Source organism: Nuphar pumila, chromosome 3 (assembly GCF_984573655.1).
Source record: "Nuphar pumila chromosome 3, dmNupPumi1.hap1.1, whole genome shotgun sequence".
In the NCBI taxonomy this organism is placed as follows: Eukaryota; Viridiplantae; Streptophyta; class Magnoliopsida; order Nymphaeales; family Nymphaeaceae; genus Nuphar; species Nuphar pumila.
In genome coordinates, this window is record NC_143251.1 from 42004896 (window position 1) to 42019662 (window position 14767).

General features: G+C 36.0%; 1 protein-coding gene across 2 annotated transcripts; it reads left to right on the forward strand.

The window, feature by feature from the left end:
- Positions 1-497: 497 nt before the first annotated feature.
- Positions 498-10191, forward strand: LOC149842710 (large ribosomal subunit protein uL1). 2 transcript variants are annotated; one of them, XM_089999381.1, is made up of 5 exons: positions 498-603; positions 944-984; positions 7329-7548; positions 7643-8014; positions 9790-10191. In XM_089999381.1, the coding sequence occupies exons 2-5, from the start codon at positions 980-982 to the stop codon at positions 9841-9843; spliced, it is 651 nt and encodes a 216-aa protein (XP_089855507.1). In that variant the 5' UTR covers positions 498-603; positions 944-979; the 3' UTR covers positions 9844-10191. The 2 variants fall into 2 exon arrangements, with proteins under 2 accessions (XP_089855507.1, XP_089855508.1); XM_089999382.1 differs by having other exon boundaries at positions 589-603; positions 873-984.
- The last annotated feature ends 4576 nt before the right edge of the window (positions 10192-14767 follow it).

The following is a 14767-nucleotide window of genomic DNA, read 5'->3' on the forward strand; positions in this document are numbered from 1 at the left end:
CTCTTCCACATTCCATGTGGGTACCACCATAAAACCCTTGCTGTCGATCATGGATTTCTACGGTTAAGATAATAATCTCACCAGAAGTATACGAGCGTGACCCTCATATATCCAATTAAATAACAAGACCCGCTTAAAGTTAACCCGAACCCACCCATGTAACTAATAACGGGGTTCAGGTTTGAGTTTTATCAGTTCACGTAAATAGAAACCTAAAGCCATACCCACATAATTTTAAAAATTTATTTTTATAAAAATGTATAGAAAATACTCGGTTCGGGTACTTGGCAAAAAAGCAGATCGGGCTCGGGTACCCAGTAAAAAGCATGACCCAAACCCGGTGCACATATTGCTCGGGTCGGGTTCGATTCGACCCAAATATTATTCGGGTCGACACTTTCCATGGACTCAAGATTCGGGTTTGGGTAAGGTCGGGTACCAGATACAAACCGGACCCCATGAGAGCCCTGTTGGCTGATATATCCGTTTCTGCCCTTAGGGTTTTAGCCCCTTACCGATGGAGCTTCGCGGCTGAGCTGCTGCGTCGTCGTCGTCGTCGTCGTCTCTCTCTCTCTCTGCTCCGATCCCGCTAGGGTTTCTCTGGTACGTCTTCTTCTCCTAAACCTTAAGAATCCATCCTTTCATCTTAACAATCGGTTTGAGGAATCCTTGTGTTTCGATTTCCTCAGCACCGGTTTTTCGTTTTCTTCTTGTTGAAGAAATGGTTTTGGAGTTTCTCATTCTCTTCGTTTCTGCTCTCCGGTCTCTCGATTAATGCCTCGAGAGATATAATTTAGCGATTTTGTTTCTTTTTTCTTCGTTTTTCATCTTGTCAATTGCTGAAATCGTGGATCTTTGTTGTTCGTTTACAGCTGAAAATACGACACTCATTTGGATGATCTCTCTGATGGTGGATTAGTTTTGTTCTTTTGTGTTTGTTCAGGGCTCGTGCTGAAGGTATTGCGGGGAAGTCGGCAAGATGAGGTATTCCGATTCGCTTTCTTCTCCCGTTTCACGATTTAGGGCTTGCTTGATTTAGATAGTGGAATGTACGTTCGTGCGTCATGGATTGCTGTTTTTTTTTGGGTTCTGGTGTTTTTTCTTCTTTGAAGATTCTAGTGTGGAAATGTAGTCTAAAGAAGAAGAAAGTTGGTTCACATTAGCTTGACATCCAATGTCCATTGGTAGTGACGATAACAAGACTTTTAGGTGAACCGGTTGGTTATTACGGATGACTTTGATGCAATTTTACTGATTCTGTGATGCTTTCGTGTATCGTATTTTTTTATTTTCTTCTGGGAACACGATGTTTCCTTTTGGTAGAATGAGTGCATTGTGGATCATTTAGGGAGATTTGGCTGTTCCTGGAGTCTGTTGAAGTTTCTCTTCCTTTTCTTTAGTGTTTTTGGGCAACTACCTAATTTGCTATAGTTGAGGATGACATCTTATTCTTTTTTGTTGGTATCATTTTTGGTGTTTATTCATTCAGAATATTGAATAAAATGTGTTGTTCCACAATTTGGTCCCTGTGTATCCCGATGTTCTCGCAATTTGTGTGGTGGTATGGTTGAAAAGCTAGTGAATGGAGATAAATACTGGTGTTGTTGAAACATGTTTATTTGTGATTTTTAGATTTTATGCAGTGTTGTGCTGGTTACCCGGATATGTGCCAAGTGCATTCATAGATGATATTTGTGCAGATGTGTGCTAGCTACAATAAATCAAACTATATTTATCGTGCTTATTTGTTTTGGATCTCTTTCTTCTTAGCCTCATTTTTTTTATTGATCTTTTTTTATCAAGTTTTCCTTTTAGCCTCACTTGACTCTTGATTTTTGTTTATGGAATTCCCATCCAATCATGTTTATTCAATCCTTTTGTGTAAAATTGCATACACGTCGTCATTTGTTGATAAGTTGTGAAGAGTTTAGCAATAGATAATCTCTTGACATCCCATCTAATAAGTGGAAGATTCGTTAAATTGTGATATGCTTACTTAAATAGAAGCTTGCAGGACTGGACATGCCTGTAGAATTGCAAGTTGAAGTGGAAACATGAAATTTTGGCTATAGTTAAGGAGTTGAGTATCAATCTACTTGATTTCACTGGTTGTAGAGCTTGGAACATGTAGATAGTAGTATAATATCTTTTCATGTAAAAAGCATATAGGTTTTAATAAACTTTAGGAAGACTTGATGAAGTTCAAGAGAGTGTTAAGACTTAAGACCAAAGCTGTTAAGGATGTTGGTTCATTGGGAGCACATCTCTTTTAGTACTGCTTATCTGAATAACTTCTAATTTTATGCTATGTAACTATGTTGGGGTAATATGGTGTTTTCCAGCACAGGTGAAGGCCTTAATCCATGGTAAGCTGGGGAAGCCTAGAAAAAAGGTGAAGTGCAGGAGAAGCTGTATCAAGTTTCATGTGTATACAAGCATAGGTTGCCAAATTATGGCTTCTTGATTATCTTGATTGCTACAATTATATGGCTGATCTTCTTTGTTGAGTACCCATTTTTGTACTGGTTCTGTAACTGGTTTCTGCATCAAATCATGTAAATATGTTGTAGAGGAGATGAATTGAGGGGATATCATCTGAGATATTATTGTCTGCATGCATTTGTTGCCTAGTCGAAGTAGCTGACAGATAAGAAATGCTGATTTTGATGATAAGGATTGCAGATTAGGATTTATTTGGAGGCTTGGAGCCTTGGATTAAAGACTCAAGGAAGAGGATTGTGGGTTTTAGGATTGAGCTCTGCATTTTTGGAAGCTGTGCATGAAAAGGTTTAGAAACAAAATGTCTGATTAAAATAAGCGATAATCTAACAGTTTATTCATAATGAAAAACAGATCATAACTTTATATCTTGATGAACCTCATTGAATGTGCTGAGAATGCTCTGTTGTCTGGTGAGCAATTATTAGTGCAACTCTAACCCACCAAGCTTTCTTTTTCATACCTGGGTCTTCTTGGTTATGCTTATGCTATTATAAATCAAGTGTTATCCCCGAATTATGTAGTGGACCTAGTGGTTGATTATGAGTTGGCATGACCATACCTTATTTTGTCTAGACTTGTTCTAAAAAAAATTGTCTAGTTCTATTGCCCCCACTTAAATAGCTAACTAGATTCTGATGTTAGTCTAGAGCTTCAGATCCAGATTCTGATTTGATTTCTGTGAAAAAAACACTAAAGCAAATGTGAATTAAACTTTCTTGTCTTAATACCAAATAAAACAATTCAGATTCAGTTTAATAAAAACTATCGATGTCCCTATTCCTATTTGTCTGCTAGTGGAATTTGTGCCAAAAGCTCTGGGATTTTGCCATTTACTGCTTATACAATATCATCTCTCTGATCCCATAAGACCTCATCATTTGACCCCCATGCAAAATCTTGTGGGGCCAGTTTTTTCTAAGAGATGTATTGGTGGTCTTACAGTTAATTGATGTCAAGATAATGGAGTATGTTATATGAGCGATATTACCAGATTTGTAATCTCCAACTTTCAATGAATCATGATATTATCATGAAAATTTTCCATTTAAATAACATCTTTTACTCAATTTCTGTTGTCTTCTCCCTTTTTTTCTTTGATCTATTCCTTCTTTTAGAATTTATGAGATTTTGCGAAGATGTGCTCAAGAGTGGTTATTTTAAGTTCTGCCTAGGAATTGGTTCATTGAGAAATTGCAGATATTGATGCTTTTTTGTGATATTCAATTCCTTTCGCCCATTTAGTGATCAGTAGTGAATCTCATGTTTGTGTGAACTTAAATGCAATTTAAGTATTCTGGTTAGTGGTATGTTGATGTCATTTGTTTTCCCCAAGTAACTTTTCATGTTGCACAATGCTGAGATCCAAAATGCTACAGGCATGCAATCTCAGCGCTGGTTGTATGCGTCTCAGTAGTGTAAGGATGGCTTCTTGATTTTTTTTTGCTACTGAAAAGTACATAGGGTGATCCTTGTTTTGCATCAGTAAGGAGAATGTGCTATTCAGATTTAGGGTATAAACGAACCAAACTGCTCATGATTCAGCTGGGTTCAACTTGTCACGAGCTTTCTCGGGCTTAGTTGAGCCAGCTTTAGAGCTCTTAATGTTTAAGTTTCCAGGGAGAATGCAAGGGCTACTCAGCTTAGGTCAGCTTGTATAGGCTTGTTAATAGCATCTATGGCAGGTGTATTCTCTTTATAACATATAATGCAGCACAGTAAGTGGTTGAGATGTTGGGTTCTATGTAGTCAAAAGCCCTGAATAGTCCGCCTAGTCGGTCTAGGCTAAGTAAAATGCTTAGGCTTTGCAATTTCTGGGTGGTGCCTTAAAAGGTACCAATTTTGCCGACTAGGCACCGACTAAGGTGCCTATTCGCCGACAAGGGATTAGGGCAGTTTAGTTATTTATTATTCATATATATATATGTTGTTATTTTTTGTATATATATATAATTCTATGTATGTTCATGTGTTTGTGTGATTTGCTATGTCACATGAGTGCGGGTGCGGGGGTGCGGCACTTTCAAAAACCTACGGTGCGGGGGTGCTGCAGGGGCAAAAACGTAAATATATATATATATATAGAAGGGGGTTCCAAAATTGAAACTTCTAAATAAAATCATTTAAAACTTCAAAACATGCATTTAATTTACACGTTGGATTTTAGGAGACCTTTCCTATTCTCAATACCCAAAATGAATTTCTTTTTTGCGATAGTGATGGATGAGCTTACGAGATCAATTCAAGATAATGTACCGTGGTGTATGTTGTTTGCTGATGATATTGTTTTGATTGATGAGTCTAGAGCTGGGGTTAATGCTAAGTTAGAATTATGGAGACAAACATTGGAAGCTAGAGGTTTTAAGTTGAGTAAGAGTAAGACTGAATATATGGAATGTCGGTTTAGTAAGCAACGAAGTAGTGATGGGAGTGTAGTGAAGCTTGGTGAGCAAGATATACCGGTGAATGATTATTTCAAATATTTGGGATCCATCATTCAAAAGTATGGAGAAATTGATGGAGATGTAAATCATAGGATAAAGGTTGGGTGGATGAAATGGAAAAGTGCTACTGGAGTGCTGTGCGATCGTAGAATGCCATTGCGGTTGAAGGAAAATTTTATAGGACGACTATTAGACCCGCTTTACTATATGGTACGGAATGTTGGGCTGCCAAGAGACATCATATTCAAAAAATGAGTGTAGCTGAGATGCGGATGCTTAGATGGATGTGTGGAAATACAATAAAAGATAAGATTCGGAACGAAGAGATACGTAAGAAGGTAGGTGTTGCGCCCATTGAAAATAAGATGCGAGAGAATCGTTTACGGTGGTTTGGACATATTCGGCGAAGGCCTAATGATGCTCCAGTTAGAAGGTTGGAGAAATGGGAAAATATATTAGTTAAAAGAGGTCGGGGTAGGCCTAGGAAGACTTGGATGGAGATGATAGGAAAGGATATGAATGCTTTGAACCTCACCGAGGACATGGCGTTGGATAGAAATGATTGGAGGAAAAGGATTCATGTGGAAGACCCAAAATGAATTTCTTTTTTGGTTCATATCGCTGACCCCAATTGTTTTGGGATGAAGGCGTAGTTGTTGTTGTTGTTGTTGTTTCCTATTCTCAATGAAAGCTTTTAATTTCCAAGGTAGATTTTAGGAAACCGTTTTCTATTATCAACACTTTCCAAAGCTGCCTTGTTGAGAAACTCGTTTTATGTTTTTGGTGGATGAGAGGAAGTTTTATTACTATTAAATGAGAGAGAGAGAGAGAGAGAGAGAGAGAGAGAGAGAGAGAGAGAGAGAGAGAGAGAGAGAGAGAGAGAGTTTAATGAGAATTTATTCACTTGAAAATAATGTTGTTCAATGCATTTTAAACGAATTTAAAGCAAGGGTCTCTTTTTTTTATTTTTCAAAGCAGTTTTTTAATCCAAAAAGTGGACCAAAATGACCCTGGGTGCGTTGACCTCACCCAGGATGGGGTTGACCGCACCAGGTGCCGCACCCACGTCGCGTCGACACGGGTGTGTCACCTGTCTTGGCGAATCCCTGTGACATAGGTGATTTGTTATGTGAAATCATTAAAACATGCTTAGTTATGTGTGTGTGTGTGTATGTGTGTGCTACTTTGCTTTTGGGATTTTTTATGTGAAACATTGAAAGCATACACAATTAATTTTAATTGATTATGTTTTTTGTATGTGTGTGTTACTTTGTTTCTGATGAATTTTTCTATAAAAGCCTAAAAGCATGTTTAGCATTATGAATTATGTAATATGTCATTTATATATGTATGTGTTATTGTGCTTCTCTGAAAGGTTGAAAGCATATTTTTCTTGATTATACTAAATATGTTATGAATAATTGAAAATATATATATATATATATATATATATATATTTGTGTGTGTGTACAATTATATATATGCATATTTTGGTTATGTATATTAATATATTTTGTGAAATAATGTGTAATTTTTTACTTGTGTAATAAAATCATCTTATTAGTAAAAGAATTAAACATATTTTTATGTATATTTTGTATACTTTTTTATATTTAATTGGGGTACCGACTAGTCTTAGACTAGTCTTTTTAGGGGTCTACCGGCTAGGCACCGCCTAGTGCTTTTGACTACATACTTGGGTTGCATAGAGGAGGTTGGACATTCATGTCTCCTCAGTTTCATTGTTCTTTGTTTCTTTTTGACTATTTATTTTATAAATAGAATGAACTGGCTCAGGTTTACTCGGTGGATGGCAATCCCAAACTTGTGCTTATGGCAATCTCAAGCTCAAGCCAAGTCCTAGCTGGCTCTGGGCCTGCTCTGGGCCTGCACAACCTGAGCCCAACATAAAAAAAGCTTGGCCTGTTAAGCTCATTTACTAGCCTTACTGAGTGTCATGCATTCACATGTGCCTGTCACTGCCTATCATGATGTGTGATTTGGTGTTACTGCTGTCTATGCCAGTTTACTCACACTTTCTTTCCGTCGCATTCATACATTCACTTGTGCCTTGTTCCCTGTGCCCTGTGCCCTTTCATCCTACCTATGGTTTGCCACTTTCATATTTTCTCTTTGGCTCTCATTCCCATTTTTGTGTTCTCTTTAGCTTCGCCGCAGTTGCCACTCTCTCTCTCTCTTCATTCAAACCAATACCAAATGTACCCAAGTGGTCTTTGGTTATGTAGGTTTTTTTAAAATTTCGGAAATCTCTACTGAGTTAGGCTTTGGGCGAGTGCCTTTTCTGTTCCCTTTTTCAAGTATAAACATATTCTTTTTTCTTGGATACCACACTAAACATTTTATGATTCATTCACTGATTTGCAGTAAGCTCCAGAGTGATGCATTAAGGGAAGCTATCACTCAGGTTGTTGGCGAAGCAAGAGACAAAAAGCGCAAGTTTACTGAGACAATTGAGCTTCAAATTGGTTTGAAAAATTATGATCCACAGAAAGACAAACGTTTCAGTGGATCTGTGAAGCTACCTCACATTCCCCGTCCAAAAATGAAAGTTTGCATGCTTGGTGATGCTCAGCATGTGGAGGAGGTATGTAAGTCATGCTAACATTCCCGGTCCAATGCTAGAAATTTGGTTTGTCTGATTATCAAACATTGTTTGATTGGTAATTGGGAAACTGCAGGCTGAGAAGATTGGATTAGATTACATGGATGTTGAAGGTTTGAAGAAGATGAACAAGAACAAGAAGTTGGTGAAGAAGCTTGCCAAGAAGTACCATGCTTTTCTTGCTTCTGAAGCTATTATCAAGCAGATTCCAAGGCTTCTTGGGCCAGGTCTTAACAAAGCTGGGAAGTTTCCAACCCTTGTTTCACACCAGGAGTCTCTGGAATCAAAGGTAAATGAAACCAAAGCGATGGTTAAATTCCAACTCAAGAAAGTCCTCTGCATGGGAGTTGCTGTTGGAAATTGCGGCATGGAGGAGAAGCAGATCTTCCAGAATGTGCAACTTAGTGTCAACTTCCTTGTTTCACTGTTGAAGAAGAACTGGCAAAATGTAAGTCTTATGTTATTCAATTAATTTATTTTCTGGAAGTGTTGGATAACTTTATTATTACATTCTTTTTGTGTTCGCTCTTTTTCATGCTCTTCATATAATTGGTATTATACTGCACTAAAAGTGCTGGTTGGCAATCAGACCAGGGATTTCAGTAATTGCTCGGATTTTCTGCAATGAGTTGTGAAACAAAATAGTAGCTGCTTTTTTATTCATATAATGTTCTTGTATCTTATATGTGTTACCACCAGTGTTATAAAAAATGCGCCTTGAGGCGCAAAAACCACGCCTCGCCTTGAGACGCCGCCGTCTGCCCCTCAAGGTGCAATTTTTTTTTGTTTTTTTACAAAAAGATTTCTGAGACATGATCAACAAGATTTTTGTAGGTTAATCTCATATATTTTCCAGTTATTTCAGTTATGTAATCAGTTTCTTAGTATATTACTATATTTTAACTTTTGTTGGTTAATCTCGAATATTTTTCAGTTATATAATTAGTTTTTTAATATATTTTAACTTTTGTTGGTTAATCTCATATATTTTCCAGTTATGTAATCAGTTTTTAGTTAGTTTTATATGTTAATCTCATATTTTTTAGAATAATCTCATATATTTTAACTTTTGTAGGTTAATCTCATATATTTTCCAGTTATTTCAGTTATGTAACCAGTTTCTTAGTATATTTTAACTTTTGTTGGTTAATCTCATATATTTTCCAGTTATGTAATCAGTTTTTAGTTACTTTTATATGTTAATCTCATATTTTTTAGAATAATCTCATATATTTTAACTTTTGTAGGTTAATCTCATATATTTTTCAGTTATTTCAGTTATGTAATCAGTTTTTTAGTATATTTTAACTTTTGTTGGTTAATCTCATATATTTTCCAGTTATGTAATCAGTTTTTTTAGTCACTTTATGTGTTATTCTTATATTTTTTAGAATAATCTCGTATATTTTAACTTTTGTTGGTTAATCTCATATATTTTCCAGTTATGTAAATCGGTTTCTTAGTATATTTTATCTTTTGTTGGTTAATCTCATATATTTTCCAGTGATGTAATCTTTTTTTAGTTACTTTTATATGTTAATCTCATATATTTTAACTTTTGTAGGTTAATTTCATATATTTTCCAGTTATTTCAGTTATGTAATCAGTTTCTTAGTATATTTTAACTTTTTTGGTTAATCTCATATATTTTCCAGTTATGTAATCAGTTTTTAGTTACTTTTATATGTTAATCTCATGTTTTTTAGTACTTATTTGATATTTTCTATTTCTTATTGGTTGTTATTTCATCAATAAGGCATTTCTTTATTTATTTGTATTTGTAGACATTTTTATAATTTTTTAAAGTTTTTTAAAAAATATTTGAGGCTTACGCCTAGCCTTGGTTTTTGGTGGAGCGCCTCACAATGCCTCAACGCTTTTCACAACCCTGGTTACCACCATCATTATCATCACTCGTTTGTAGTTGTTTGTCCATCATCATCATTGTCGTTTTTTATTTTATTACAAAGTGCTGAAATTTCTACTCGTGGTTTACATCCTCATTTTCTAATAAATTTTCATCTTGAAGTTTGTTGAGCCATCCTACCTCGCTCTGGCACTTGTACAAGAATAACATCTAAAAACCTTATTAACTATAGTTTTGGTGGCTTGAACTCTGATTTGTCCTTATTCTATGCTCCTGGTCCTTTTTGAGATGCTCAAAATAAGAGTTGTATGAATTTCTTAGTCAGACTATTTTTTTTTCTTTTGTTGGTTAATTAGGTGAGGTGCTTGTACCTGAAGAGTACTATGGGCAGGGCAATCAGAGTATTCTAAGCGGTACTTCTGGTCTACCACCGAGCAATTCCTTGGCTACTCACACTGAAGCAAAAGAAAAGAAAAGTTCCTTTGCAGTTTTTCCACATTTTTGTTATAGGTGAATCTGTTTGTTCTTTTTCCTGTTTAAATGATTTTTCTCTGGGAAACTATGTTAGGTAGACTACATTTCCTTTCTGTAACTCGTGTATCCAGTTTGAGCGGGACAGGATTAATATGTTGAAGTTCAAATATTGTTAGAGATTGGAATTTTTGAGTAGCCTATCATTTCATTTGTTGTGTGAAATTCGGTTCTCAAGTATTTGTTGTTTTTTGTGACCTATATATTGTCATGTTTTCCGTGAGACTTGTATCTGGAAGCTCTTCGTCTGTGTTTTATGCTTGCCTCTATGTTTTGTCTTGGTTCCCTGCAAATGTTCGCTTTGTTCTATATTCCAACCTTTGCATATTCAACCTACATCATTACTGTGTTGGTTGTTGCTGCTCTTTCAAGAGAAAATTTGCTTGTAAATCCATGGCCTTTTAGTCTGTTTGCTTGGCACCAAAGTTCTATTGTACATCCATCTTGAATTTAGGTAAATCTGGTAGTATCATGGGGGGAGCTGCAATAACCGCTTCACTGCGTCATATGTGTTGGACGGGGTTTTCTTTACTATGTTTGAAACTTTACATTTGCATACATTTTGGATTCAGCAGTCCAGGAGTTGTAAAAATTTTGCATATTATGTCTAGGGAAAATGTAAGAAAATTTTGCATACTGAGGTGACCAACTGGGGCTCCTCTTTGTCTGGCAGGTGCAGTTAGTGCACGTCACCTTGTGTTGGGACGTTGCAAGTTTGAACCCCAAATGGTATGGTTGTATAAGTGGTAGGGGTCTGCCTAACCCCAGCTTTCTGTCGAAAAAAAGATTTTTTTTGCTTAATTAATGATATTGTTCAAGCTGAATGTTGTCATCATGTGTCGAATTCAGTGATGGGCGAAGCTTAAAACTAGTCATTGAATTAGTTTCTTTACGTCTAGAATGTGCTTCCGTTAACTAGATGGACGTACGGAACAGAAAGCTAGGAATTGTTAACATGATTTTATGATTGAGCATGTGTATGTATTGTTAATCAACTTTAAATTCGTCCAGTTAATTCTATGAATTATGTCATGATATTCTTATGAGGTCCTTTAAGCATGCAAGGCTTGGGTTAGAGTGGGAGGGCTTCATCTATGCGTCATGCCATTTTTTTGGGCTTTTAGTGCGCCCTGGCTTAAACAGATCTTGAATACGATTAGAATTTTGCCTATAATCAGGATTTCGATCATGTAAAGAATCTCTTAAACAGATCTTGAATTAGGTTGCTTTGATTTAAGATCCGAGTCCATGCTGATTGTTGCTGGTGTCTGAGTTGCATTTTTTTGATGATGAGGAACCCTCGCTGAAGTGAGGAAAACCCTGGGTGGGACATCACAACCACCTTGCCTTATTTGCCCACCTTTGAAACCTACGTGCACTAGCTGCTCCTGCCAGACAAGCTGAGGCCTTGTTGGTGTTTTTTTTTTTCATAATTGTTACACGAATGAACAATGTTCTCGTTTCTGTCAGCTTTCTGCTTTTATTTGGCCCAAAACTTGGTTGGAGGGAAGGGTAGAATCCTTCAAGACTGCCTCCAAGGATTCGTTTCCACTAATCTAACTGGTTATTTTATACTACAATGAGCAATTATGAACTCTGGTATGTCGATTATTACAGAGCATGTTTGACGTCTTGGTCAACTTGTCCAGGATGATTGGGGCATGACACATTTTTGTGTTCCAGTTTCGCAAAGACACCCAAGTCCCACATTTGATTCCGCACATGGGGGCCCATCTTGGAAAACAGAAAAGGGAACCACTTTTTAGGCTCATGTGAAACATCTTGTGAAAACAGAAAACATAAAAGGTAACGAGGAAAATAGGGTAGTAAATGTGTGTGTGTGAGTGATGAAAATGGTTGCTCTAATGCAAAAATCATTTTAGAAAAATCTTTTTAGAAAATCACACTTTTTATAAAATTTTTTCTTTCAAAAAATCTCTCCTTTGGAATAGTTATAAAAGTAACAGTTTTTTCTTTCTTACTTTTACTTTTCCTACTTTTTTTTTTTCACTTTCAAACATGCTCTTGAGTTTCTCACAAGCAAGGGAAGTTTCTAGTAATCTGGGCATAAACAATTGTTAAGTAAAATAACTACGTGCACATCAGTCCCCTACCAGTTATACACTATACCATTGGGTTTTGAACCTGCAATGTCCCAACACAAGGTGACGTGCACTAGCTGCTCCTACCAGACAAGCGGAGCCCCTGTTGGTATAATCATGCTAAAGTTACTGAGATAAAATTACAGGAAAAAAATAAGCAATATCGGTTAAACAAGAGAACAATGTGCTTGCAATTTGGAATTTGGTTCAAGATGGGATTATATCAGATATGTGGACAATTGAAACAGTGGATCTATAGCATATATAACAATATAACAGTATTGTAAATGCCTCAAAATTGGTATTCGTTTATTTTAAGAATTTGCATGGTTAGTATGGCGAGGGAATCAGATTTCCTTGCGTGTTTTTTGTAGACGGGCTGACAAGTTTGGGAGCCTTGAATCGGAGGTGTGCTGTGGCTTCCTACCGTTCTCTCATGTGCTATGCTGTTTGGGAGTAGTGTTGTAAAAAACACTACATTGAGAATGGAGTTGGCAGCCCCAACACCATATTTCAACACCATTCACAAGCGGTTGTTTTTCGCAACTCCATCCCTAATAACATATTTTGGCAATGATGGATCGACAATGGATGTGCGAGAGAACCGTTTACGGCCTACTTCCGGAGGGGTTTGCACTTTCACTTGTTTTCTTAGTATCACAGTAAGCCCTCTCTTACTTAAATAAGAGAGGTTATGTTGGAGATTTACCCCCTCCTGGGTAGCTGATAACCCAACGTGAAAATGAGCAATCATTTTATGATCTAAGCTTATTCAGAATGAAGCGAGCTTCATTTTAGATAAAGGCCCTTAACATGGCAGTTTCACCTGTTAAGAAGAGAGTGGGCCCACCTCTTTTTAACGGGTGAGATCTTTTGTGAATCGTAGCCACAATGATTTCTAACGGATCAATATCTCCCACTTGGCCATGTGAAAACAAAAATTAGATGCAGGATTTCGCCTCTCAATATTGAAGTATTTTCTTTGCACTAACATTCTTGAAATGGGTTATCTTTTGAGTTTATCATTCAGACATATGTCTTTGTTAGACACATCTTAATTTCATGCATGATACTTGTTTTGAGAATACTTTTTTAATATGCTTTTTGTTAAACGATCAACAATCATATAAGATGTAAGTAAATAGTTAACTTTGATTTCATTCTTTTCAATCATATCATGACTTTACCATTATATGTTTACTTTTCGAATTATCAACTCCACTCTTCATAAGAGAGATGGCAACTTGATTATCACAATAAATCTAGATTGGCTCGTTGGTTATTTCTTGCTTCAAATCATTAATAAAGCAACTTATCCAAACAACAAATGTTGCAGCTTCATTGCATGCAATTAATTCAATTTCCTAAGTATACTATACTAAGCAATCATGTTTCTTATAAGACCAGAAAATTGTTCCTCCTCCAAGAAGGAAAACATATCCAGAGGTTGATTTACTATTATCTCTGCTGCCAACAAAGTTAGCATCAGAATATCCAATTAATTTTAAAGAATTTGCTTGAAAACATAGTTTCAAGTTTATAGTCCCTTTTAATTATTGTAATATCCTTTTTACAGCTTGCCAGTGTGGCCGACCAAGATTACTCTAGTAGCGACTAACGAGGCCAACAACAAAGCTGATATTAGGCCTAGTGCATAGCATATCATACATCAAGCTTCCAAGTGCTGAAGCATAAGAGACATTTTGTCTTTTCCGTTTATCACCTGGACTATCATTCTTACAACTTGACACCTTTTACCACAGGTGTTCTAACTGGCTTATAATCACTCATTTAAAATTTTTTAAGTATATTATTTAAATACCTTTCTTGACTCAACTTTAAAAGTTTGGAGCTTCTATCTCGAGTGATTTTAATTTTAAGAACATATGATGTTTTTTCTATGACTTTCATTTCAAACTGAGAATTTAACCATGACTTGGTTTTAACAATCATAACGCTGTCGTTTACAATTAGAAGAATGTCATCCACATATAGTGAGAGAATAGCAAATTTACTCCCACTTTTTTAGACATAAACACAATGGTCAAATTTATTTGCCACAAACCCTAATGACGTAATTGACTTGTGAAACTTTAAGTACCACTGACGTGGTGATTGCTTGAATCCGTATAGAGATTTTTTCAACCTATATACTTTATCTTCTTTGCCTTTTATTATATAGCCTTTAGGTTGCTGCATGAAAATGGTTTCTTTAAGCTCACCATTAAGAAAAGTGGTTTAACATCCATTTGATGCAAATCTGGGTCGTAGTGAGTTACAATAGCAATAATTATCCATATTGAGGCAAATTTTGCAACAAATAAATATGTGTCAACATGATGTAATCATTCTTTTTGAGAAAAATCCTTAGCAACTAATCTTGCTTTAAATTTAGCAATGCTACAATCAGACTTGAATTTCTTCTTTAAAATCCATTTATATAAATGACTTTCCCTTTCTCACGTAAATTAGTCAATTTTTTGACCTAATTTTTTTCAATGAACTCAATTTTCTTGTCCATGACTTTTACTTAGTCTATTGACTCACATGAGTTTATTGCCTCACCATATGATATGTTATCTTCCATGTCATACATGTCTAAAGCATAACACATTTCCTTCAATAGGTAGACATAATAGTCATCTAAGTAAGACAGAGGAGCTCTAGACCTTTTGTGCCCAACCTGAGACTGTTGAAAAGA